Source organism: Lottia gigantea, assembly GCF_000327385.1.
Source record: "Lottia gigantea unplaced genomic scaffold LOTGIsca_166, whole genome shotgun sequence".
In the NCBI taxonomy this organism is placed as follows: Eukaryota; Metazoa; Mollusca; class Gastropoda; family Lottiidae; genus Lottia; species Lottia gigantea.
In genome coordinates this window covers 376,741-404,507 of record NW_008708067.1, presented here as the reverse complement: position 1 = coordinate 404,507, position 27,767 = coordinate 376,741, and the positions used below count along the sequence as shown (strand labels likewise).

General features: G+C 33.6%; 3 protein-coding genes across 3 annotated transcripts; 1 reads left to right on the top strand and 2 right to left on the bottom strand.

Moving 5' to 3' along the window:
- Positions 1-2,056: 2,056 nt before the first annotated feature.
- LOTGIDRAFT_238763 (hypothetical protein) lies at positions 2,057-4,090 on the bottom strand. Its single transcript, XM_009051404.1, has 5 exons — positions 4,062-4,090; positions 3,668-3,849; positions 3,359-3,451; positions 2,721-2,873; positions 2,057-2,475 (listed from the first exon to the last, which is right to left on the bottom strand). The coding sequence occupies exons 1-5, from the start codon at positions 4,077-4,079 to the stop codon at positions 2,271-2,273; spliced, it is 651 nt and encodes a 216-aa protein (XP_009049652.1). The 5' UTR covers positions 4,080-4,090; the 3' UTR covers positions 2,057-2,270.
- A 3,778-nt stretch (positions 4,091-7,868) lies between these two features.
- LOTGIDRAFT_141771 (hypothetical protein) lies at positions 7,869-9,882 on the top strand (the record flags this gene model as incomplete). The annotated part of the gene is made up of 4 exons (XM_009051403.1): positions 7,869-7,934; positions 8,358-8,493; positions 8,966-9,072; positions 9,724-9,882. Coding segments are annotated over 4 exons (468 nt in total), but the record flags the coding sequence as incomplete, so codon positions are not given.
- Positions 9,883-12,368: 2,486 nt separating this feature from the next.
- Positions 12,369-14,471, bottom strand: LOTGIDRAFT_141736 (hypothetical protein; the record flags this gene model as incomplete). The annotated part of the gene is made up of 4 exons (XM_009051402.1): positions 12,369-12,598; positions 13,073-13,236; positions 13,448-13,706; positions 14,162-14,471. The coding sequence occupies 4 exons, from the start codon at positions 14,469-14,471 to the stop codon at positions 12,369-12,371; spliced, it is 963 nt and encodes a 320-aa protein (XP_009049650.1).
- Between the last annotated feature and the right edge of the window lie 13,296 nt (positions 14,472-27,767).

Here is a 27,767-nt window from a genome sequence, read left to right as displayed (position 1 = left end):
CACCTTCGAGTCTTGACGTCAGTCTATGTCTTAATTGAATGGTGATTATTGACCAATGCCCTGATTTTTCTTTTTCAGCATTACACTGATCATAATGAACTATTTTGATTGCTCGACAGGAATATCTGATATACTAACCTAGTCGCCGAACGAGTTATCTCATTTTACTAGCGCGTTTTGACCCTTCTTAAAATGTTTCGAATCGCGGTGAGTTAGACGCTTTAACTCTAGGAAATTGAGAAGGTATGGCTTCCATTCCGGAATATGTCGAGATAACACCGTCAAATTTTCAAATTGGTTTCCCTCCATGTGAGAAATGCAGGTCCAAGGAACTAATTTAGTCGATTGAATCGTACATTAAATCGAAATCCCGCGTGTGTGTGTTACAGCCACTGCACGTTAAATATCCCTCGACAGTTTGAAAATAAGAGCAGGCTACCCGAAGGAATCTAATTATGGAATATTGTAACATGTCTAAACAGAGGCGTTCTGAAAAGTGATACAGATTGATATAATTGTTATTGGCGCAATTCATCTACTGCTTAAAAAACACACGTCAGCCTAAGCAATATTCACTAAATGTTCATTGTATGCCTTATCATTTACTTATTACACACACTGATCGATATAATGCTGGCTCAAAGCAATACTGTTTCCACGCATAGGAGATCGCTTATCTCGTCCTCGTTCAAATGATTCCACGGTTTTAGTTGTTCATTACTTTAATAGGAAGTAAAATTTCTAATAATGTCTATATTCATCCATGTTTCACTTTGGATTGTTTGTTTTAAGGATGTCGGACGAGTTTCAACTTAAGAGTTACTTCCCTTGAAGTATAAATATATATATATATATATATATATTTAATTCACACTGTCAATTTGAAATATCAATTCGCTTTTCAAATAACGTTCAAAATAGATAAACCACTTAAAAAAAACTGGATCTTATCTTATGAGTTTTAATTTTAGATAAACTTGTTCCCTCTTAGTTTTATAACTTTTTATCTTATTTTTTGAAACAATATTTTATTCAAAAAAATACGAAAAGAAAAGGGAATGGATTATTATTGTTCAACAGAAAGAACAAGACAAGGGACAAAACTCGCGTTACATACTTGGGACTACGGGTCTGTACATGTTAAAATTGTAACATCATTGACTTAATTGGTATACTATCAACTTCTAGCTGGTCTGGAGTTCATCTCTTGTCATGATAAACGAGTGTGATCTAATCTGGACTTAATTTGTTTTGATTCACATAACGGTGTATCTTAGTCTTATAAATGCACTTTACATATTTTCTGAAATAACTTACGCTCATCTCATGCTGCGGTTTAGCCCAACAAATCTGGCTCTACCCAGTTCCTCCAAGGTGATATTCGGATGATATATAAGAACTGGATTCTAACATCTATGGACTTAATTGGTATACTATCAACTTTTAGCTGGTCTGGAGTCCATCTCTTGTCATGATAAACGAGTGTGATCTAATCTGGACTTAATTTGTTTTGATTCACATAACGCTGGATTACATATTTTTTTTATATAATTTACGCTCATCTCATGCTGTGGTTTAGCCCAACAAATCTGACTCTACCCAGTTCCTCCAAGGTGATATTCGTATAAGTGATCGAATACATCACAGTTTTATTTCTTTCAACAGGAATCTTGACACAGGAAATCGTCAAACACTTTTTGATAACAGACATTTACCATGTTATTCGAAACAAGAGCATATTGAAAGGACAGACTCATTGGCCTCATATATTTTGCGAGTTCATATTTAAGGAATATTTAATGTCCCATCGGTTTGTAGTCCCGACCGACTGGACGCTTTTCGGTGCTATTTTTACAGGTCATCTGCGTCACTGATAAAGACAACCATGTACAAACAGGAGGGAAGGCATCTAAATGGATGATTCACCCAGTGTTGAATTGCCATATGCATGAAAAGCATAAATAAAGTGTTATGTTTTGGTAATTTCAGCTCTAATGTGCTACGCCCTTGTTGAAAGAAATTCCTTTCACCAATACCCCATCAATGTAAGAGATTGTTTGAGATTTAAGACTGTTTATTAGGCAAATTTAAATGTAACATATCAATCGCAAAAATCGGCGAATACGTTTAAAGTTGATTTACATACCAACACGATACTAAGAATAAAAAAATACATATATTTTAGAACGATTTCAGGTTAAACAGCAATGATTCGGAATTAATTGAAAATGAATTAAATCTCTACCAGTCACGCCAGAGTGCGTTTATCTTTAACAGGTTCTGTAGGCTCGGCATTCGCAACCACCAGAAGAATAAGTTACTCGTTCACGGAGGCATTGGAAGTGGTTTTTGCTTATACATATTGCCCAAACGTATCGTGTTCGTCGGTATTTTGGTTTACAGTAATTCCTGAATCTTATAGAACCTGGTTTAGTGAAAATGCTAAAAGGGCAGCTGTTTCTGCAGGCTTTGCATCTGAAAGCACAGTATAAAAATAGTGCAGTATTATGAGTATATATTAATATCATAGATGCAGTAGGTAGAAATTTGTATGTGGTTCATTTTGATCACGTCGACTAAGGTAATGCCGTTGCCGTGGCCGCTTTCAAATACTCACGTTTCGTCCATAACTATGTTGCTTTGCCTATCTCATTAATAGTTTTTGAATGACGCACAAATATTGTATTTCGAAAATTAAATTATTCGTTAAAGCCACTTACTTGCAGAAAGTTTCATAAATACGTTGCCACTTGGGGTAAAGAACATAACAATAACCATTTCCGTTTGAACTCGGAAACTGTGTCAAAAGTTGTGAATAGGATGGACATAAATCTTGTCCAGCGAATGTAGTTGTCAGCAATGGTGGACATGGACTGTAATAGAATCAGTGATCAATCATTGATTGTTCACCCTCAGTTTGTTTCATAAAGTCTGCTAACTAAACTATCCTACGTGGAACTAAAATTTAACATTTTTTGTTGATAATAAGAAAATTCCAGCAAGACTATTGGGGTCAACTGTCATACTTAAATTTACGTACACATTAGCTGTATGGTTTTTGGACTTTTGTAAAATGTTTATCAAAAGAATTGAAATAAAATAAGAAAATAGTTCGTAAAGAAGGCTGTGATCGAGGTATATATTATGTTAAATATCCAACTTAAAAGTAACCTGTTTGACAACGTGAACGTGTGAAGGATTGAATGGTTTTGACACATTGACATTTCTTTGAAATTTATATCCAATGAATGGCAGTAAATTACAGAAATGAAAAATGGCAAAAATAAAATAGTCTATTGGTCAGAGAACATGGTTCTCTTTCAAAATATATAACATTTATTTAAAACTTTGAACTAACTTAGGTTTCCACGGTATGGGAAGAATAATACTTCCGGAAGCTTTACTTAGTGCAGCTCTTGCTTCGGCAGCTCCTTTTACAGCAGATCTTTTTCTGTAAGGTTAAAAGCTAAGTTAGTGAATAGATTCAATCCACATTTAATTTAACTCCAGCAAACGTATCTGTTATATAGAAATTTGAGACTCAATTGTATCTCTCGAATATTCTGCACCGACAATTAAGACATGCATTTGTCAAAAAGTCGTTTTCTAAAGTTGTATTTTGGTACCAACATAAAACCCGTACCGAATACTGCAAGAAATGACTTACACTTTAGCTCCACCCACGCTATTCACACCCAGAAGTTTTACAGCCTCTTCCTCTGTTAGTTTTGCCTTAGAAGACCTTGCTGCTGCTGGTGCAGCTAATGCTTCAACTGGAGCTTTGCTGGTACATATGGGGCTAACTTGAACTTTAGATAGGGCATTGCAAGCCACAACGAGAGCGGCTATCTGTAAAAAGACAGAATTCGTTGTTAGAATTTTGAAATATTTTACAGTATTCGAAAATCAAAGAGATAAACAGTCGTTGCTCTGATAAACCGAAATATCAACAAAATCTCCAAAACATAAACTAGGATTCCAGTTGGTCGAAACAATCATTTAAATAATTTAATCTTAAAGCAGAAAAGCAGGCACAAACTGTTAATAGATTTATTACTCACCAAAAGTATCTTGATCATCTTGATTATCAGGTGATTTGATATTGGAATAACATCGCAGACTATGCCTATATTTATACCAAAACGGCATGCCTAGAAACCAATCAGAAAGCTAGAAATCACGCTTGAACTAGTTCGATATCCGAGTCCTTACGAACTGAAGAATATGCCCTCATTTACGAGCTTTTGCATCTGTGGCATGTCACGATGCACTAGATATTAGCAAAAAAATCAATTCTTTGTAAAGGGGGCGGACTTTATCAGACTTAACATAATGTGATAGTGTCAATGTGATTTGTATTGATCTTGGCGACTTAAATAGATTTATTCCATTAAAATATCTTGAATAAACCCATAAAATTTAATTCAGAAATAATTTTATAAAAAGAAGCAAACACCTTTGGTGCATTAAAGGATCCGACTGAATGAGGGAGTTTAGTGATCGCATATTTGTCTGTTATATCGTAGAGATCGTATCCTGGTTCTGCTTGCTTCATGCCAATTCGTTCTGTATGTAATTCTAGCTAAAAGTATCGTACTGGTGCGAGCCAATCCACTCACATCCGCCGTCTACACATGGCCTTTTCAAGTAAATGGAAAATAAAAGCATAAATAAAAAAATTGTACACCGTGACTTTATCCCTGCATTTAGAAAAACAAAAGTTTAATATGGGGATGTAGAATATTATATCTGTGCTAAATAGAATGCTATTTTTTTCAGCACAATATTTAGGTAGTACCCTTACTAAAGTAATTCGTGTTATAGCGATAAATGCAATTAATGTTACTTAGAGTTTTCAACAAGAAATGACCGACTGGACTAAAGCATTTTCCACTTTGAAGGGACAGCAACATAAGTGCAATATAACATTACAATTTGCACCGGTCACGTGATTTTTTGACCAATCGAACCCTAGTCTCAGAAACGGAAATGTATTAGCTATGTCAATCAAATCAGTATTAGCGTCGAAATTTGAATCTTTAATATGTATCCGGAATTATCCGCGTGTGAATGTTAAAATGAGGACTTTTTAAGATACTCTGTGACATATAGAAATAGTGAGTAAAATTTCTAGTTTGAAGTATTGTTAAAGGAAATTTTCTTAAATTTCTAGTACTTCTGAAGACTATTTACATATATTCAACACTCAAATCAAAGTGGCACAACTGTCCCTTTAACAAGCATAATGTGAGTCGGGTTGTCCTTTTCATGGTAAGTTATTCAATAGACTCAATTTTCCTCAATAATATGTCTCATTTTCTTCGATTTATTATTGTTCGGGAATTAACTGAAAACAATTGCGATTGTAATCTATTTATTGGACACAGCTTTCGGTTTTTGTAAGTCAGGTTATCGAAACCATTGTGCCTAATCCCCGCATTACAGCTGTGATGTTTCTTGAAAACTTGTTAGATGTAGGTATTTGGTGAATTTGGGGAAAATTGTTATAACCAAATTGCTACCAAATTAGGGAATGCATAACATTAAAAGCACTCGTTGGTCCCTAATAGTACAGATGTAAAAGGTTCTTGGTGTTCAATATTTTCAAATAGCGGCTTACTACCTTCTTTTCCTCGACTGGGCTTACGGAGGCAGATCACATCAAGCTAATTCTGCAAGCGGTGTCATACGAGTGCAACCTTTTATGCATACAATATAACATGGTGTATGTTGTCACTCCAGTAAATTTGTCCGATAGAAACTAGACGAAACTGTGTATGCTTATGACTTAAATGGCGAGATAGATTACCATTATTTTTTTTTCGATGAGTTATTTCCCTTAATTAAACTTCGATAATACCGATGAAGACAACACTGATGGGATGACAAAACTTGGCAGGCTGATCGGGTCCACAGGAGGCTGTGCTGAGTGGAGATGTCGACAAGTTCTGTTACGGTCGGTGGACTAAAAAGTAATACTAATGCTCACCCATTATTGCCATGGCTTACTCGTCACGCATCCGACATGGCTGACGTGGCCAAACGTTGACAGTTTTAAATTAAGTTCTGTCACCTCGAAACGTCCATCATATTTATCTACGGAGGCTGGAAACGCGATTGCAGTAGTCACCATTAACATAGTGTCAACCTAATATTATCTTAAGCCTAATCTTAGTTTGTCACGTTAAACCATGTAAATGATTATTATTTAAAAAATATATGCAACGAAACTAGGTCGAGATTATTTTACATAACGATTTTAAACACATTTCCTCGAGGCTTTGAATTTTTTCAGTGTACCACTTGCATTAAATACGCTTTCATGAATACGTCGTAAAATTGTTGAATTAAAATTTATTGCACTCCAGTGGGTCATGGTAACTGTGGTTGTACATAATATTTCAAATGATGTCTGGAGCTTGTAGCGCAGATTATGATATTTGACTTATTGTTGGCAAAACAAATCGACAGTTTCTTATACCCCTTGCATTATAGCAGGATAACCTCATAACAAACACTATCATTTGCTGGCGATTTGATGTATTTATGATAAGTGCACGTCAAATGTAATAAAAAGAAAGAGAATAGAACACATTGTAATCCCTCTCAACTGTAAGATTTTATTTTGTAAAACCGTCTTTACAACCATACATGTGATTTACCTTGTGAATAACAATAGTGGTTCCATTTTGTTCTGTGGCATCTATGCATGACTTAAGTTAATATTAAGAAATTTTAATCATGATAATCCTACGTTTGGTTCGTATTCACATAAAAAGATATTTCTATGCATTCACAACAAGTTAATTTTAACGGCGTTGATACATGTAAAATAATGTGATGCTTCCATTCCTCGCTTCCATAATATTGACTATAAGACGAAAGACGAAATCGAAGCCGACTGTGAGACTGGGTTTGTTTCAGTTTTCCACGTAAGCTAATAATAATTGTTAGATATGTTTATGTATAACAGGCAGTTGTAAAAAGCAGTTTATACACCTTTATTGATAATCTGGTTGAGAACAGTTTGAACCGAAACTCGAACAGTCCCACGCCGAGTAAGATAAGAACCCTGACTTTGCGTCACTACTACGATAATGAATATGTTAAAGAAAATTAGGTCTTAGTTCATATTTTTTATGTATATTTTTTCTATCATGTGCCATGTCTTTTCCTTGATCTGTTGATACGCATATCTAAGATATTATGTTAAGTTAAGTAACGGGTTTGTGATTAAAGAACTGGATGGCATCAAACGACGACATTCCATGTAAGGATTTCATTATTTATTGCTTGTTGATTTAGCTTTGTCCGGAGATATATCTTCAATATTTATTTTCTAGTCACATGTGCCGCCATTATGTACTAGGATCTCGTCCTGATCTCGAACTTTATTTCGGCTCAATTTGTTTTTATTCTTTCCCAAAACAAACAAATATGATATTGCTTAAGCTCCGAATCCAAATGGATGATGTCGCATGACCTTTGTTGAGTTTTCCAAGACCTTCGACTTCTGGAAATCATTATATAATGCAAATATATAAAAATAAGTATATGATCACAATTCAATTGAAGTTTAAAAGTTATAAATTTGAATATCAGCTGGTACTATAGTCTAAGAATGACTTTGAGCAAAAAAATACCAACTAAAATACTAGATACTATTACCATTTAGAATAAATTCAGAATTTATTTATTCGCAGTAATTCATTATTTATGATAAATCTTATTTTAGGGAAGTTGAATAAGAAAAGTAATCCAAAGCCTAAGGCCGAATATTTACTTATTCGCTGTAATTCATTATTTATGATAAATCCGTTATTTTAGGGGAGTTGAATAAGAAAAGTAATCCAAAGCCTCAGGCCGAATGTGTGGTTTGTAAGGAACCTGCTCACGGGTATAATTTCGGTGCCTTAGTTTGTCTTCCATGTAAGGTACGTGTGTTTCCCACTTTAATAGATGTTATGACGTAGTGTTCTGAAATTGTCAGAACTAGTTTGTATAGTGCACAAGGTGCCATACGTGTTATATAGATACCATTACTCGTATTTATATTAGTTCGACACAATTTTATTTATTTCTAATTAGTCATATTTAAATTAGTGTTTTACGTTACTCGTTCCATGTTTTAGTAATGTCACTTCTGACTAAGTATCCTGTTCAAGTGCTCTGAAATGCATTAGTTGGAAAGTTAAAATTCTTCCTACGTTTCATGCAGGGTTGTATTTTAATTTGTTCCAAACGCGGTTTCATTTACTTTTACATGCATTAGTTTCAGTTAATTATTTTTTACTAAGTATCAAGTGCTCCCAGATGCATTAGTTGGTAAGATAAAATTATAATATTTTTTCTTGCAGAGTTTTTATATTCGATGTAGTAAAGAAGATGTTATCTACAGTAAGTGCCGTGGACAATGTGATATAACTGGTGAAAACAGAATCCGCTGTCAATATTGTCGATATCAACAATGTCTCAAAGTTGGGATGAAACCTCGTGGTACGTTGAACTTCCCTGATCAAAGACATATTCCTTTGTTTATTACATTAAGACATATATATTAAGACAAAATCTGGCCATATAAAACTGTCATTGTTTCAAGCGTAGTCCTCTGCAGCTATATTTACTTCATGATCAACAAGGACAGATCATACGAATTCGAATCCAGTGAGATCCATTGTGACAATTACAGATTACTTAACCAAGTAAATGGCACATTTTAAAAGTTTTGTAAAAACAAAATCAGTGTCAGTTCCCACACTCACTTGTTCTCCATTGATATAGTGTTTCAATGTGCTTGCTTGTGGACATACTATTTCAGACGGTTACGACATTACTTTGCGCAATGGTAGATCGACAGCATACTGTTTCTACCAAAATTAAATCGAACATAAATTATACAAACGCTTAAAATCGCCATTACATATTTCATAAGTAATTTTTTTTTAATAAGTAATGTTTTCTTTAGAGAAGCCAGAACGGTACATGTTTGCATTTGACGAATCTTTATGTATGGTCTGTGGGGATTTATCTAATGGAATTCATTTTGGTGTCGGTACCTGTGAGGGTTGCAAGGTACTACGTTTTTTTTGTTTTTTTTTTCATGATAACAATTAATTTTTGTTAGGATCGACTAGCTTAAATCGTCTTCTGGAAATACGTCTGTTTATCAACGAATACTATGGTGATTTACTTTGGCAAGAGAATGAGCATCCTACATGAAGATGCTCCTACATATTTATCCCCAACCCTACTAAAAATATTGAAGTTGTTTGAATGACAGGCATTATGTGACACTACTTCATAAATTAAATACAATGACAATCTTGTGATAGGTAGACATTGCATGACAATTCCATGAGTAAAATGTACTGATTAAAAAGCAGATTCTAAAAACAGATGTACCCGTTCTTCTGTTATCACTTATTCCATTAACATCGTAGGTCAAATCGTCAATGGCGAGATGGTACAGTGGTTCATTTTACTCCATATAACTGTGAAATGGATCAATCTAACGAACTTTTTCTCACGAAGGAGTTTACCCTTTACAAAACAAAGTATATTTAGAAGCCTGTTGATAGGCCGGTTAAAGAAATACCTGACATCTTAAATTGTATTGCCTCTAATACAAGGTAAAGACATTATTATAGTACTGGACTTGCTAAAGAAACGATTTTATCGATTGAGCATTTCTTTTAAAAAATTATCCCTATTCTACCGTTTCAGAAATTCTTTCGACGTTGCTTATTAGAAAGTTCTAAATTAATTTGTGTAAATGAGAGAAGATGTAAAATCAATCCAAAGACAAGAAATCGGTGTCGATTATGTCGATACTTAAAATGTCTTCAAGTAGGCATGTCGAAAAGTGGTGAGTCGAACTGTTAATTTTTGTTAATAGAAATAAATATAATGGCTTTTTCAAAAATAAAAAATGGACGGAAAGCTTGCCTGTCGATGTAACCCATATTCCTTCAGTAGAAAAATATCTCATTGGTCAAAATAACATTGTTCTTGAAAAGTACGAAATCATTATTTTTTGTTGTACTTTGTAACAAAACAGACTGAAGTAGGCGATATGATTAACTTACCTTCCAGAATGACGTTCAATGTGTTAAAAGTCTGAAATTTTATTTTTTGCAATTTATGTTACAGCAGTAAAAATCGGGCGTCCAAGAAAGTCACAGAAATTTCAAAAACAAAATTCTATAAACGCAGCTTATGAGGATTGGGTACATACACTTCTAAATAATGTCAAACGTCATTCTCCAAAACCAATAGAAAAAGACCAGTGGATATCAACCTTTGATGGAGAGACCCAAAAAAGTGCTTCAGCGTCGATGGAAAAGCAGCAGTGTTCTGCAGATAAGCTGTCAGGAATTGTATCGCCCGATATCACCAATATGACACCACTTCTTCATAGTTGCAAAGCTTCTGGTGAACTTAGTCCATCCAAGCTAAATGAGGTCAGTAATGATCTACACAATTCGTCACAAAAGCGGACCCTTCCGACACGATCTTTGTCCTCATTATCACGAAGTCCAGCACATCCAATTGAAAGGATCAATATGCAAGATTACGATGCCTGGCCACTTCCTAGACAAAGAGTCCATTATAATCCACATTCGACTATGGCAACCCAGGCACCAAAGGAACATATGTTCGCAAAAAACTGTGAAAGTCTTGCAACATATAAGCAGTTGTACCAGAGAGGGTCGCCAAATGATTTCGATGTTTTTAGACCTGTCAACACGACATCTTCAGTTGTTCAAGAACTCGACAGCCTAAATCAGATATACACCAATCTAGTACCCAATTGTGGTAATGATCTTGGCAAGGACCAATATCACTATTCATACGGTTTTAAGTATTCGCAGACTGACGATTTGCTCAATCTCTTGGAAGATTCTCAACAATTGACCTTTGACAGCCTGACCAAGTCAAAATCTACAAGTAATATCGTTTCTGAAGCACATAACGCTCCTCAGAACGAAATTGATGAAAGATCATTTTGGAATTGTCCGGAAGATAATCTCACACAGTTGTATAAGTCAGCTGAGTTTCTGTCCTTGCCAAATTTAACTCAACTGAGTTCTTCATCAATAAATACTCTTAGTGATGTCCATGTCAGTGACTTATCCATTCCAGAAATTGATTCTTCTTATTTTACTAATGATTATACCCTTATTTGAATGCCCTGTATTATTTTGTACTGTGTCGCACATAATTCAATATTTCCAATACAAACAACAGTTCATGCATGAGTTCAAACAAAAGCTTTATCAGCATCACTTGTCAGAAAGGAATTCAGAAGTTGAATCAGTCTGCAATAACGTTCTACAATATAAAGCCATTTCCTGCTCGGAATATTTTTAAGTAAGATGAAAAAAAAGTAACATTTTGTTTGTATTGATTATGAATATGAAGAGCTTCGTAATTTTATATTCTAGAAAGTAAAACGGGTGGCTGCTTTTTTTAGAAAAGGGAGAGGACAGCAAAGATAATGTAATGAAGAATATTATGTTCGAGTTCTTAATTTGAAAAGAAAGGAGTGAAATGAAATCCTTCCTTTAACACCGCCTAATTGAGCAAATTAAAAGGCGCAGTGTATTGCAGTATGCAAATTTGGCAGGGACAGCGAGATAATTCTTCTCATTTTCGATTAACAACTGTCGAGAGATCTTTTAATGTGCAAATACAGGTCTTGGTTTATTCAATCCGAATGACCTAACGATTTTTCCATGTCAGGCCCTTGCCGGTATTTGGAAAAAAATACCGGTTAAACACATAAGCCTTCTTAAGAAGTTTCAGATGTTTAGAAAATACTATTTAAGTACATTCATGTAGGTGACATTTGAGATGAAAAAAATGAAGCAGTGCTCTAGATATAAATGTTACATTGACTTACATCTCTGTTTGAAAGGGATTAAATGGCGAATCAATGCATCGACTAGACGTAATCGGAATTCGATAGTATTAACTAAATATTTAAATCATTTGTTCGAATAGTTATTTCTATGCACCAAAATTGTAATATTACCGTCATGTTATATTGACCTAACTCTTCATTATCAGATACATTAGTAGGTCAGGAACGACAGTAATGTTTTGTGGGATTTTCAAAATTGATGGGAAAATGAAATTATTCATAAATTGTGTTTCAGGTTCAAACATAGTACATGTGAACCAAGCATATATTTGAAAACGTTTTATTCAATGCTCAAATAGTAAATAAATTCAAAAAGAATAAATGAAATGAAATGGCTATATAATGCACGCAAATATGGCCGTTTTAGGGCACATCGACATTACCCATTTAATTCTTCTGAAACTAAAATTTATTCAAGGCAAAAAACACTCATGCACCCGAGTTGTCATCGTATTTTCCAAGTTGCTTTATCTGGACTCGGAAAAATAACATTGTAAAGAAAATCGCTAAGCCACGTTGGAATAGTCCACATAAATCTGAATTTGAATTGAGCATCCAAGCCTGATAGATAACGATACTGGGGATATTTGGCGCTAACAGCACGTTGTATATCTCTGATGACTGGTTCGATATCAGATGTAGCTCTGTTCAATTCCCATGACATATAATCACATACTGTAAGATAGAAAATAGGTCGAAGTGATAAAGAAATAAATTCAGGTTAAGTTTTCAAAATTTTTTTTTTTTAATCAGGTGCACTTGGTATTTACCAATCAATTGCTACATTGGATACTTTCGTACCCAAGTCTGTTCAAACTAGGTGTTCGCAGCCCCATTGGAACTTCGTGGTCGAGATTGTCATATACTGGGCACTATATAGTAGTTATACCTTAATTTGGTCTAAACAGTGCACAGGCTTCAATAAAGTTATTTCCCTTCGTTTATATTGATTCTCAGAATACATGAGGTTTGTAAGTATTGGACAATTTCACACACACTCATGTCATTTGTTAAAAGATTTCCAAGCATGGGTAGTATCAATACAAAGCCTATATTCGAAAATAAGAGCCTACTTTATGATTGTTGATTACTTCAGATGCACTTATATTCCCACATCACAAATGTATCAAAACGAAGTTGTATACTTACACTTTTTAAGGAATTTTTGACCATAATATTCTTGTATTTCTGATCTCGATTTGTAAAATGCATTCTTTAGCCCACCCAAACTTCTTTCTATCGTAAGTATACCAGTATTATAAAAACCGGGTTCTATTATATATACAGAAACACCATGGGAATATACTTCTCTTCTGTAAAATAAAGCGAGCATATTTATTGAAATTCTAGACTAGAGTAATCACATTTAAAGTTGGATGTCACAGCTTTGCGCTTTCGCAAACTTGAGAAACAAAAGCCATGCAAATCCTCATTCACTCCTTAAATGATGATGTTATTCTGTCACTGCAATAGTTCATGAAAAAAGAACCAACTCAACTCATATTAAATAACATCATCTCTTACCGTAAACAATCTGAAAATCCTTCCAAAGCGTATTTACCGGTTGAATAAATTATAGGGATTTGTGAAAATCGACCAGTGATACTACTGAGATTTACTACGCGACCTTGTCCCTTCCGGAGTAGTGGTAAAAATGATCTGGTTACGTCTATCAAACCAAAGAGATTCACTTTGTAGCAGTCCAGAAAATCTTTCCTTGTTGTCGTTTCAAAAAGGCCCACCAGTCCGCTTACACCGGCATTATTAACCAATGCCCACAATCCTGAAATAAATAAGCTCATAATGCAAATTCATATCACGTAAGTTATTTGGATTAGGCAAGAGGTGTATAGTGGTAAATTGGTTGTATGTCTTTCATTAACATTATGCCATCATATGGTTTGACTTTTGTACGCTAAACCCGGAGTTTCGACTATGTTATCAGTTATGGGTGTACTGTTCATTCATTCCGGGTTTCCCTTTGTGGCAACAATTTTGAGACTTTAATGGAAATGCGTTCGAAGACCAATAAATCGAGGCTGTGTACGAGAAAATTGAAAAATGTCAGACATCGCCTACTGCATGACATTGTCTGGTTTATGTTCCAGATGAGCTATGGAAATTTTAATCTCATTTTATTTTTGCAAAAACAGGCCTAAAAAAAGCCTGTACCCTATATTATATAAGGGATTTATGAGGAATGAGGTCCACCATGTACCAGTGTGGAGTTTATATTACCTTTATTTAATGGAATTATCTCTTTTACTGTTTTGACTGCTTTCTTTATATCGTCTTCCGATGTCACGTTCAGGAGTATCGTTCGCAACTTTGTAGAGCAGGTCTTTGTCAAATAATCCGCTCCTTCCTTGGTCAAGCAGGCAGCGATTACATTGAACCCAACTGAATGTAATCGTATAGCAGTTGCCTTACCAAACCCACTATCACAACCCGTTATCAATACATATTTGTCCTGGACGTTGCATATCTTTATCTTACTGATGCACCATTGGATTATGTAGTATGCACTTATTGAAAATGCAATCCACATCAACAAAACACTAACCTGGAAAAATCAGTAGTTAAAACTTGAAAATATGGGTCCAATTATTGACAAGATACGATATAATTTTTCTTTGGGCGCAAATCGTTAGAATTTATAGTTCAACACAAAGTGCTTTCTTAAGGGTTTTTTTATTTTGCACAGACTTACAAATAATTACTTTCTCTCCTTAAAGGTTAAACATGATGAACAAAACTCATTGTTAAGATTTTTATTAAAAATTTATCCTCCACCTAGGGCATATTCCTTTATTTCTAAAGACATGCTTATGAGGTAAAATTCAAAATCAAGACAAAAGATGATTTTGTGGCTTTGCAAGACTTTTGTATTTTTAGATAGTAACTAGTGGACAATTACTTTCAACTGTTATTATTGTTAAGTCTTTGGTGTATTGACAATTACAGAAATCTAACAAAGCTGGTTGAAGAAAGAATGTTACGAGGTGGAAAATGTTAAAGTTTCTTTTCGATAGGCATTTGCGTACAAGTTTAAAGCAAAAATCTTATCACAACACAAAATTCATGATGTTGATGATACTTCTCTTCGGAGGAGTCCACTACTATACAACTTTGTCTACCATTCTTTGGACGAGATTTTGAATAACGGATTTGTCTTGCTTGTACGGATTATTATTTTAAACAGAATCAATAGTAGATGTTAGACTAATTTTTTATGATCCAAAAGCTTACTTACCTTCATTTCAAGGACATCCATGATGCACAGTTAAAAATGGCCGGTCGAACTAATCAGTGTGCTGTATGCTAAATAAGAGATAGTCTAATTACCATTCATCGCATATTAGTCAAATTAATTATTCCAGTTCATTTAGTAATGTATTTATAACGGTCAATTATTCAATTTCAATAATATTTAATTTTATTTTCAGTGATTTAATGCGCTATGGACGTCAAGCTGTTGTGACATTCTATCTATTATAAATTCGACACTTTCATTAACCATCTGCATGAGCTTCAAGCTTTAAATAGTATGTGCGTCTAAAAACCTTTGCAAACTATAAAAATCAAGCTTCGACTTCAAATCTATAGGACTATATTTAATCTATCGATGTTGTGTTAAAGTTCTAACAACCATATTTTGCCACTTTTGATACCTTCTTATCTCAAATCTATTTATACTGTAAACTTGTCCATCTAGTCCATCAACCTTCTGCTATCGCCTCAAATCTAATTCGGGGTTGTCTTATTGGCGTGCGCTTAAAATCCAATTCCACCTTTTGCTTTTTACATTTGGTCAAATCTAAATGCATTTTGTGCTGTTTATATTTAAATTCACTTTTAACTAACGACTATACGTGTGCTTCAAAATTAAAGCCACATTTTGCTATCAATATGCACATTACAATGACCTTTCGCTATCGACTTTTATGTACATTATCAAGCCATTGCTATCGAGATTGACTTCCATCCTTAAACCAATTCTATCGACATGTACGTCAAATGAAATATTCAATATAGCTGTTTGGGAAGTGGGTTAAAAGCAAAGTGAGCTCTGGGGAAAGTCAACAGTGACAATAACCACTGCCTTATTTGTAACTCGCTTTGAAGCAACACGAACATTTTGGATATTAAAAGCATATTGGCGTTAAAAAATGTCACATGTACAAAGTATTTTCATTCAGAATTTTTCAAAAATGTGAATTTGAGTTTTTCACCAAGCGGAAAAATGCTTTACCTTTGATTACGTTTCTAAAAAAAAATATTTATATTATAGATGTGAATAGATGAAAAGAAAATGAAAATATGAATACGTTGTTTGATCAACTACTAATGAATGTCAAAGTCTCTTCAATAAAAGTTATGTTCGTAATAATATTGGTTGCAGTTCAAACATTTCGTTGACACTCATTAAAAGGTATTCTATGATAATCGTTCATGAACAATACGAACAACACAATATCAGGGTATTACGATTATTTCTAATACCTTGACACTTTTCACAGATGTTTGTATTTGCATGAATAGCAAATACAGCCAATCCGAACCCTGTACCAATTTGAAAGGTTTATTAGATAATAGAGAAGCAAGTTACGAGGGATCTGACAACATGGCTGGATACAGACACAGAACTTCCGCAATTAGAATTTATTCTCAAACCCTACTAACTTTTTATGTTCTGCAAAACATCACGCTTTCCTTACTATCTAACAAATCAAACAAGAAAGTAGTTTACTGCTAGTCTGGATTTATATGGAATAATATTTAGACTAATGGCTGTTCAGAGAGATTTATGTCATCTTTGTCTTTGTGTTCTGAAACAAATGTCTAGGGCATAGAAAAAACCTAGTTATCACGTAACTCTTAATTTATCAATTCAACATTGTTACTTCTACTTGAACACAATAACTTTACAAATCGTCAATTTATTTGCAATAAAAGCATTTTAGAAAAAGCGATTATATTCTATCGATTTATTTAGAACTGGATTTTCTTATTTTTGGTCTACTGAAGTCAAGTTAGTAAATGTCTCGAAATTCCGGATGCACTAGTTTTCATCTAATTGGACTGACTCCTGACCCATTTACATAGTACACTATTCCTTTTCCTCAATACAAACTGTAAACTCTTCCTTTTCTTCAATACACACTGAAGTCGCGGATTCACAAATTAAGAACTTAATTAATAACCTAGTTCATAGCATACTAAAAATTAATCAATTCAGAACTAACCATCATTTTAACTACTTCCTCATTCTTTGTAATGTATCGAAGATTAATGGAAAAACAAACGTCAAACAAAGCAAGACCATCAGGCAGCCTCTCTCTAAGTATTTGTAATCACTAAGGCGTATAAAAGCTTATATGTGGGAAAGTCAAACTCTTTCTTCTTCTTAATCAAAAAAGTCCTATTGTCCGCGCAGTTTTTCAGTTTCGTGGCGTATCCTAAGTTGCATACACAGGAAGTAAAGGGCAGCGACGATCTTGCATCTGTCGTGAAATTTAACTTCGAATTTTTGCATTCGGGATCTGTTATAATTGGGTCTGTTCAGAATCATTACGAGAGTTTTCCTACCATTTTCCAAAAATTAGCATAGTTTCATGGTTTCGGGCGTTTACTTACAAATCGGTTCCCTCCCTTCATTATCTGCTATCATTGCTTCGCGAAAATGTTGCTTTTGGATTTCGGTTTCGTTTTGCGTTTCCAATCGTTGGTACTTGGTTTAGTTATTTGTAGATCATTTTTCTAACCAAATTGCGTCTGTATACCAAATCATATTTGCGCACCCAATGTTTCCAAGCGAAAAAAAACGGAAACATGTCAGTGTCTCCAGGCATTTATAATTTCAACACTCAATTAAGAAATGTGTCCCTTAAAATCAAGACAATTACTGCTTCTAAGTATCTTATATAAGACAAACGGACTATTGTCATTAGAATCAATGGTTTCGATAAACAATTGTTTTCAAGTCACGTATACCAGATCAGTATTAACACACGTAGGCGGAAATGTCATCAATAAGAATTTAAAAAAAATAACCGAAAAAGGTGCTTAACTTACATAAACATTGTAAGGATTGTAAGGGGCATTATTATGTTTTCGCATTAAGTCGAAAGATTTTTTTGTTTGCTCAAATTTATGAACACTGTACTTATCTGACAGTTTTAGCTAAAAAACATTCTGTCGTTAAATTTCTAACGCCAAAACTGTTAAAAGGGCTTGCGTGAACGTTTTAAGTTCGTTATGCATTTTATACGCCCAAACATTAATTTGGGCGATTTAAAGTCGTTGCCCCCGTCCACAAATGTTGTGGACATAATAGAGAACTGGTTTCTTGATGGATTTTGATAAAAATTAGTGTGTTTGTTAACACCTAAGGATAAACCCTATTGAAATTCCAGACAAATCGAAAAATATTTTATACGAGTTATTGCCTTGTTCTTGAAAATTTGTCGCGGACACAGTGCAGAGCTGGTTTCTTGGTGGATTTTGATAAAATTTTGTGTGAATGGTTGTTATCACTTACTCTATTTAATATCGCTAAACAGGAAACGAAATTTAAATAGGTATTTACGAGAACTATTTTCAAGCGCTGAGTAAAAATGGAAGTATGTGGGTTTCCAGTAAAATTGTTATAGCATTCTTTTTCCGAAGGGATATCTTTTACGTTATGTATCATTGACGTCTGTATTGTTTGTCCATCACTTGTTGATCGACTGTTTTATGTAGTTTTGCCTTGGCGACAAATTAAATGTGTCTACATGACCTTTGTTTCAAACATTACAATTCATACGATTATCCTCTAGACATTCACATCCTTTAGAAACAAAAACTATTTCAACAATTTTACTTCAATGTTCAGCCATGTGTATAGTCTCTATTTATTTTCATCGATTGGAATCTGATTTATTTGTGTAATACCAGAAGACATCAAACCCTCGTTATTAAGGCAATCTTTTAAACGGATATAAATACTTGCGTCACCTCTAATCGCGTTTGTCCCCAAACCTTACAATGCTATTAATTAGTGAATGTGTGGGGGTTATTTGCTTGACCAATGATAAGGTTCTTATACTTATTGACCGATTTGGAGTCAAAATAGGTTCACAGCTCGCCCTCTTAATTTTCTTCAAATCCATGTTTGACCACAATTCTCCGCGTTTGAAAGCTAAAAAAGTCGACTCATAAATAGGAATATATAGAAAGTTAAATTCTTAGATGTAATTTTCGTACATTTCTAGTACTAGAAGACTAATAACGTATATTCAAGATCAAAATAAACCTGCTAAAATTGCGAATCTGTCCCTTTAAAAACCTTAAGAATAAGTACGATATCTATTTCCCTCTACAATTTAGCAATTATTTTGTTTCAATCAGTACATTATTTTCAAACATGGACCAAAATATTGGGACTTGATTCATCTTTGTCCTCAATGATTGTCCTCGATATCATCTAAATAAAAATGACCTTCATCCTTAAGATTTCCTGGTAATTTTTCATAGATTATCACTTATGTTCACAAAACAAGCCTTATATAGAAAACATTATTTATTTCGTTTCTTCAATAAAGTAAGAGATGTTTTTATAGTAACGAGTATTATTGTGACCAAGTGTCTCAAGAAATGAATGATTAAGGAAAACACTTCGATAACATGTCCTTCAAATCCTTAGTAACAATTAAGATAAGACATTGTGGTTGCCAAAACATTCTTTAAGTTTCACAAACATACTAACTATGTCAGAAATCTTTCCATTCACAGCAAGTCGACAACGATTATATTAATATACCTTATATATTTCTTTTGTTCAAAGATAAAGCGAGAAGGAAATTCAATCCAGCCTGTAGGAGGTTGAACGCTTGCTCATTGGTATTACTCATTGGAATGTTTGATCGTCACATTCGGAATTTCAGACCAGTTTTTGCTTTTTAATATCGAAGGACGTGGAGGTTGTTATGAAAAAAAACTTCCGGGATAGGACAAGTCGAAAGGGAGTGGAGGAATCTTCCTTAAAGCACTTGCCCGTGGAGGAAAAACTTAAAACCCTATTTCATCTACACATTTTAACATTTGAATTGAATGGAATCATTTGATAAAAAACTTTCCGAGTTATAAGTATAATCCCGTTGCCAAGCGAACTATTTTTAGCATAACATTATTAAATATTGTACAATATATTGTCAATAATTTCTTAGAATATCATTGCAATAATGTCAAGGGCGCAAGACCAGAGTCTAAGTATGTAAGGACGGCCTTGGTTGGACATCATCTGTTGGTTAAGACCTTTGTTTAGATGCAATACTGATTTGAAAGAAAAAAAAAATATCAAAAGATTATTTGCTCAACTCTATGTTAATTCCAATAGACTGTCAATATTGAACGACCATTGATAAACGTGATTACATCTGAAAAAATGATTAGAAATTTGTATTGAAATGGCTTAAGTCTTATTAAATTCTCACTTCTAGTTGTTCAAAAGGAAGTAATAATGTTATTGAAACGATGTCAATAAAAGATTGGAGCTTCTTTTTTCTTAGATATTATCATTCTTTCAGGAAGTATCAGGCATTATACTATATTTTCAATAAGGCTGATGGTTGCAGTTTTTGTTCTACCAAATCAACAACACAGAAACTATGATTACCCAGTTTGTGATATCAGCATCCACTGGAGGCGAACGTTAACTTGGTTGTGTTTACAATATTATTCAATAAGTATACTCGATGCAGAATTATGACTAGTCATTGGTTTCGTAGAGGATTCTGCTATCTCCTCTACTAAACGTGGATAGTTTACTTTTTTATTAATAGATAAAAGTAGTCAGGCCTTGGTAACGTAAGATCTATGGACATGGTTGGTTGGTTGGTAGATGACAAGTTAACGTTCGCTTCCAGCGGATGCTGATATCGCAAACTAGGTAGTTGTTGGTGGTCGTAGTAGTTGGTAGTTGGACATAAAGATCACTTCTATTTATACAGTATTCAGAGCCATTGGTAGTTTAAAATCGTGTTTCACCTTTTGTAATCTGCTGACAAAGCCTTTGATGATTTCCTTTTCTAATTCGTTCATTGATAAGTCAAGAATCATTAGATGGCGTTGGCCTTCCTTATGTCAACACTTTAAGAAATTAAAAGTATAAATTGTACATTGCTATTGAATACAACTGGGTTTATTTCGTACAAAAAAAAATAGTAGTACAAATTTCGCAAAACAATCCAAATGTTAACTTTGTCCAGTTTGTTAAATGAAATATTCAAGCAGGTTGACGGAAACTACCGTCCCTCTTAAACTAAACCACAGGCCCTTGGAAGTTCTGTTAATATTAAGAAAATATGGAAATTTACTATTAACAAGAGAAAAGTGCTATTGGGCGAGTACTTCTTACTGATTTCTAGTTTAAAGTGTACAGGAATCCTAAGGAAACAGTCCTTCGTCCAAAAACACCAACAAAAGTAAAGAAGTCTTTCACCAACAAATAAGCAGTTTTGTTTACATTTGTGCCTGTTTTGCCATTGGAACCATCCTCTTTTTTTTGATATACGTTGACACTATTTCTCCACATTGCCCATATTATTTTATTAATATTTGCAGAACTTCGAGGGTCTGTGACCAAACTATATGTACATATTTATCGCTTCAACTAAAATTCTCTGTCATGTAGTTCTATTTTTTAGATTATGAAAAGTACTAATGGGGCCATTACGAGTATTCAACTTAAACCAATAAATGAATCCTACACGTTAATCAAAAGTATCACAGTCCATAATAATACCTAGCAAACTGAAGTATAAAAAAAACATGTTTTTCTCTCTTTGTCATGTTCAAGTGAAGTAACTTTTTATCAAGTTTTTAACCTATTAAATTCCAAATGCGTCAATGTTATTATTTTAAGATTAAATAAACATCTGCTGTTATACGAAAATCATAAAATAAATATATCTGTAAATCTGATATGATCAAAAACACCGTTTCTGAGCTTCCAACAGACAAATCCTCGGTTGCTTCCGATAAATTGGGACATATAGAAACCATAATGTGTAATATGGGATAAATGCTGAAAATGCTAAATTTGTAAAAATTAATGACAAATTTGTTAAAATTTATATCATCTGTTTATCATAGTCAGACATAGTGAATGTTAGGTTAGAAAAGCGAGTCCTCGTTGTGTTCTTTTTCTACTTTTATTGAATCCGAGAACATTATTCAAGGATACCCTTTTAGATGCCTGTGTAAGCCCAATCTGGAATTTTTCATTGGATTTTCAGTCAGATTCACACGTAATCAGAAATGCACAAAAATGGAAATACAAGAAACAATATTGAAATCTAATATAAAAAACTTAAAAATGATGACACCAAATTTTATGAACATTCATGGAAAATTGTAGGTTTCTAGTCATCGAATATACTTCTAAATTCCTTTCCCAATGACAGTAGCAATTGACCATAAAATGCCACGCAAAGCTAGTAGAGGTTTCAAATGACTGAAGCAGGTATTATACACTTTTTCGTGAAAACAATTCCAGAGGGTATTACAGTACATATTGTGGTATTCGTTCCTATTCCGATGATGTAAAGGCTGTACCATTTTAGGCCTCCCTAGAGAGTGATACTATCAATAGTTATTATAATAATTATACGTAAATATAATATCAAATTAATTGGTATTGGTTCATATTAACATTTCAGACTAATTGACATTAGCAACCGATATTCTAAAACAAACATTAAAAAAAACCATGTCACATAGGCCTGATGTTCATAATCTAAGGCAGTAATTTTATACAACAAAAGAGGAAAAACTTTAAAATTCTAATTTTGAATTAAAAAATCTGGCGTTAACTCATATTTCATAATTCCATTTTTAGGGGTCAAAATAGACTAATTACTTAAAGCAAAATTGGCGATGTGACTTTTATTTTTTATCTCAGACATCGCCTTTAAAAGTGCAGAGTGGGCTAATTCACGGGCTTCATGTAAATGTGGAAGATAAGTCAAAACGTTTTGAAAATTTCACTGCTTCTAAGTTAGTGACGCAATTTTAAGGGTATTAATATTTGCCATGTCGATTGCAGAAATCATTACCTGTTGATTCCTGTTTTAACACAAAACAAGTAGCAATTATTGGACTTTTAAGAATGTCTTCCAGATAAGCAGCATACGACTTCGTCGTTCGAATATAATACTCGTAATATCATTTCCTGTAGATTTCGCCATTTAATTTAAAATTACCCAAGAGAGGGATTACATCGTCGTAATCATCTCCCCGTAGTGTTCATTTACAATTTAATGAATGTTCGTGATTCCATAAATGAATATGAAAACTAATGAAAAAGAAATATACTTTTGGCCGTCGTACTTGCCAGAGAACGAAAAAGTAATTGAGGTGAAAAATTACCCCGCAATTACTACGTAGATTAAACTTCATCACGCCAAATAACAATTCGTCATACAAACACAAATTTCCTAGTTATCTACGATTTTGTTCCTTAAACGTTCTGTCCATCTAAGAATAAGAGAAGTGCAGCTATTTTTAGGTTTATAGTATATTGATAGTAAAATCTGATATGTGTCGAAATAGATAAATTTTATCAGATGCCTACAGATTGAGCGAACATCAAATTTTTGGTTGGTGACTTGGATTGGAAAATAGTGTAGTTGGTATTAAAAAACTCAACGGGTAGTAAAATAGAATAAGCATTAGTATTGTTATAGATAACCACATTACATACAAAGCAAATCTGCTGAATTTGAATGTTCACAGACGTCAATATTATGAAGGATATTTTTTTCTAATGCTTTAATATTGAGGTCATCAAATATTCCTCCAAAGTTCATTTTCGTTGAGTAATCAAAAATATAAGACTAGTATTTTCTATTTTTCTAAATAATCTAATTCAGGTTGGTACCTTGACATTTGATACCAATACGTTACAATAAGTTGCTGGACCATTTCCAAAGTCGAAGGAGTCATTCAGGTTGAACGCCTCTGAAATAGGTACTGATTGGTTTCGTAGTGAATAAGATAACCTGTCTGAAACAACTGAACGTCTACAGTGGTTGTAATGTCGTCTTTCAAAATGACGTAACAGAATTCAATTATCTGTCAATCTACATATTTTACCCCATTTTTCATATCAACCAAGTCAGTTTTTTAAAAATCGCTTAGGAATTAATGGAAAATATTGTTATTTCAGTAAAGAATACACATTAAGCCTAATATTGTAATGGTTTTCTAGTCTAACGATGATAACTCAATGAAAGTGTGTTTTAAATAGGTCCAATATTATTACTGTGACTCATAAAATGATTGGTTAAAAATAGAAATTGTGTTTTTACATTCATTGTACACGTATAACTATTATAATTCTGCTTCTTCTTCCTGATTAAGGTCTGAAGTTGGCAGACCTCTTGAAGTACCCTAATTTTAACTTATAAATAATATAACAGTTAAAATGAGTTTGTGAAGTCATATTTTGTCTTGCTGACATCGACACTCGTTACATATGCCTGGGTGATAATGAGTCTTGTTAAAACGGCATTTATGAAGAACTTTAATTTACGTATCGTTGACGTATCGTCTTTTTTCAATTTTTTCAGTGCTAGTAAGTACTCTTATTTTTGATAGATTTTGTCTAGCCTTGTCTTGATTTAGTGGTACAATTTTGATTCCTTTATGCCACTCGTTACATGTACATGTTGAAATGTACAGTTGAGTACAAATGTAGTTTATGTTCATTCCAAACCACGTGGCGATCGGCAATACACTGATGTAACTACTGATACAGTTACAAACAAAACAGGGCTCCTTAGAATCCAGATGCAACCACAGAGTTCTTATTATAAATCTATGGATGCAACAGATACAAACAAAACAGAGCAAAGCAAACAAGCATTGCGTGTCTTATTATCTTAACATAGCATCTTTGTGATACACGTCGATTTGCTGGTTGGCGGATGACTCAAATGTAGACTTGTCATGATGTGCATGAATGACGAAGCCTGAAAAATCCAATTTAAGAGGCAGCAATCAAATTCGTCGGCAGCAAAATCTAGCCATTAAAAATTATCACGGAACGAGAATGATAGATATATGGTCATTCAGCGAGCTCCTTAACTTTGATCCTTGGTTTGTCGCGTGAATACCATAGATAGCTTTAAAGGTTTTAGGAATAGTTGCGCCTCTTAAAATCCGAACAACCAAAATCAGGTATCGGGAAAAATGGCTACCAAAAAACACCTAAATAAGTACAAAATTCTAGTGGAACTTCACGATGCACTCCTTGGAATGTCATTCTGACATATGGATTTGTAACACTTAAGATAAATCTAGTTTACAAAAAGATTTAATTTGATTTTAGGGAAGGGAGGGTTTGATTATACTTAAATAATTCAATTTCATATCACTCAGAATAATTTTCAAATAAGTAGAAATGAATAGTTTCTTGAATTTCTTCTCGCATTTACTAATTTAAAATGGTTTATAAAAACTCCCTATTGAATGCTATTTTATGGATCGCTGCTATTGTATCCTCTATTTTCTGTGAATTAAATTAAAACAAATGGGTTTGAAATCCTCATCAGATATGACCCCGCGATGCAAAGCTCGATGCAGGTCGATTTATCTTAGAGAGGAACACTTTGACCGGTCACTCTGAAAAATCGCAAGGTGCAAGCAGAAGAGAGATTTTGACTTTTTATCTTTAGCCATATTTGTTCTATATGTAATATATTGTTGTGATTTGCAAAGACACCTAAAAACTGGAAAAAAAATTATTTTGTGTTCAAGAACGTTTATCAAACGTCTTAACACAGTTAAGTAACGTGGAATACGTAAATCTATTTAGATGGTAGAAGTAGTCCTCAAGGAACACCTGACATCTAATGTAACCACTTGAAACATCTTTCTGTACAAAACGTTAAAAAGCTAATTGTCGTGAGTATGCATGGTTTAATGTGTATTAACTCAATGAGTTGTTCTACAATGTCATGAAACATGTTTACAGGAAAACGTCTGAACTAGTTATTAGGCTTGTCTGGGGGCGGACAATGATGTTAAAAACTCTACTTGATGTTGAATTAAGAGCATTACAAGTAGAACAGGCGAATTTAAGTGATAGGTAATTAGACAGAAATCATTAGCAGGAATACACTAGAGGCTAACTTTCTTTTATTCAGTAGCACTAGGTTAATATTGTTTGTTATGCCCTTGCGAGAATTTTTTGAACAGTTTCTATTTAAGAACCATATAGCTTGAAACAAACCTTGAACTTTGTGTTGTTTTTTGTATCATAAGCATCTTCTTTAAATTTCACTCAGTTTGTGGCCTCGTCTGGTTTTTTTAATGTCCCTTTGTTTTGGGAATTAGCATCTTCATTAGCAGGAACAATTATGGAAAATAAAGATGCACACAGGGATTTATTACTCTTGGACAATCAATTACCATGTGCAGTTGAGTTCTTGACCAACATCAACAATGAGTATTGTTGAAGATATGTGGAAAAAGTCATATCATTTTTTTAGTTATAGCAATATTGCCTATCTACAATGTAACTGCTCAACTGTTATCTGGCTTGTTAAGAAACCCTGGGCAATAATAGCTCCTAAAATTCTGCGGCTAAACGCTTAAATTCTGAAATTTTTTATTAAAAATCCTTATTTCTATTGTGAACTTTTCGACTCTGCGGCTAAACGCTTAAATTCTGAAATTTTTTATTAAAAATCCTTATTTCTATTGTGAACTTTTCGACTCTTGGCAACTGGAAGCATCTAAAAGAACCACTGAATTTAAAAGAACTGATAGTTACCAATTATCCACTTTATGGCAAAAAATCGAAATCAATGGAAATTTTCTTACGATCTTGATGGTGAGGTTCGTCAATTTCTTAACTTCCTTAAAGCATTCTTGGTATGCCTGATCATCAGTTCGCACTTAAATCTTCAACGAGGTCTTGGATTTACAACGTATATCGATACTTCTATTACGCGCTTACTAAGATAACACTATTGAAATGAAGCATTATATATGTTATGTTATGATAACCTAGTTACCCACTCACCTCGCTAGATTTCCTTAAGAACTAATAAAAATGTTATATTTGTCTAGAATAAAATATTTTTTAGCAGAATTTCATAGCTGACTACAGACCTTTTTATGATGTTGAGATGAATATCAAATACATAAGGCTCACCAGGGCAGCTATGTAGATTAAACATTATACGTCAACAATGAACGTACGAACAAAGTAAGCAATAATAAAATTGAATTGAGGATTATGTCTGAGGTGTCCGCCTCTGAACCTGATAACGACCGAAATAGACAAGGTAACATAAATTCTGCTGCAAGGACTTGCTGAAAACCAACTTCAAGACCACCTGTACAGTACACATGTCCATTTAATTTCGGCTGTTTGGTCAGTTACAATCAAGTTAATTTGGTCAGTAGGTTTCCAGAAAATATTTGACCTTATCTAATCTTTAACATTTGTTTGTGTTGCAGATTTTAAAGATTGCTTGGCAGGAAAGGTAACGTACACCCACTGACAATTGTCGGCAATGACAGATATTAAAAATAAACCATAATTATGCATGTGTAGTTTAAAAAAATTTGAAAGCATTAATATCATTCACAAGTTTTATGTACTGAATTACCCCTTAAATCAATAGCCAGAACCCAAATACATAAATTTGTGACAATCACACTACCAAGAAATTGGAAATTTTTCAAGCGCTAAAAAAGTTAAACAAAATATTGTCGCTTTCATATTAATTGCAACACAAATAGATAATAACTAAAATTGTACCACATTGACACGCCTTTTTTCAATGCA

What these genes read in the sequence shown, in the direction of transcription:
- LOTGIDRAFT_238763 (XM_009051404.1), bottom strand. An exon ending in AGCGTGGGTGGAGCTAAAGT is followed by an intron (nt 3,452 to 3,667) that starts GTAAGTCATTTC and finishes TTAACCTTACAG; the next exon opens with AAAAAGATCTGCTGTAAAAG. An exon ending in ATTTATGAAACTTTCTGCAA is followed by an intron (nt 2,476 to 2,720) that starts GTAAGTGGCTTT and finishes CTGTGCTTTCAG; the next exon opens with ATGCAAAGCCTGCAGAAACA.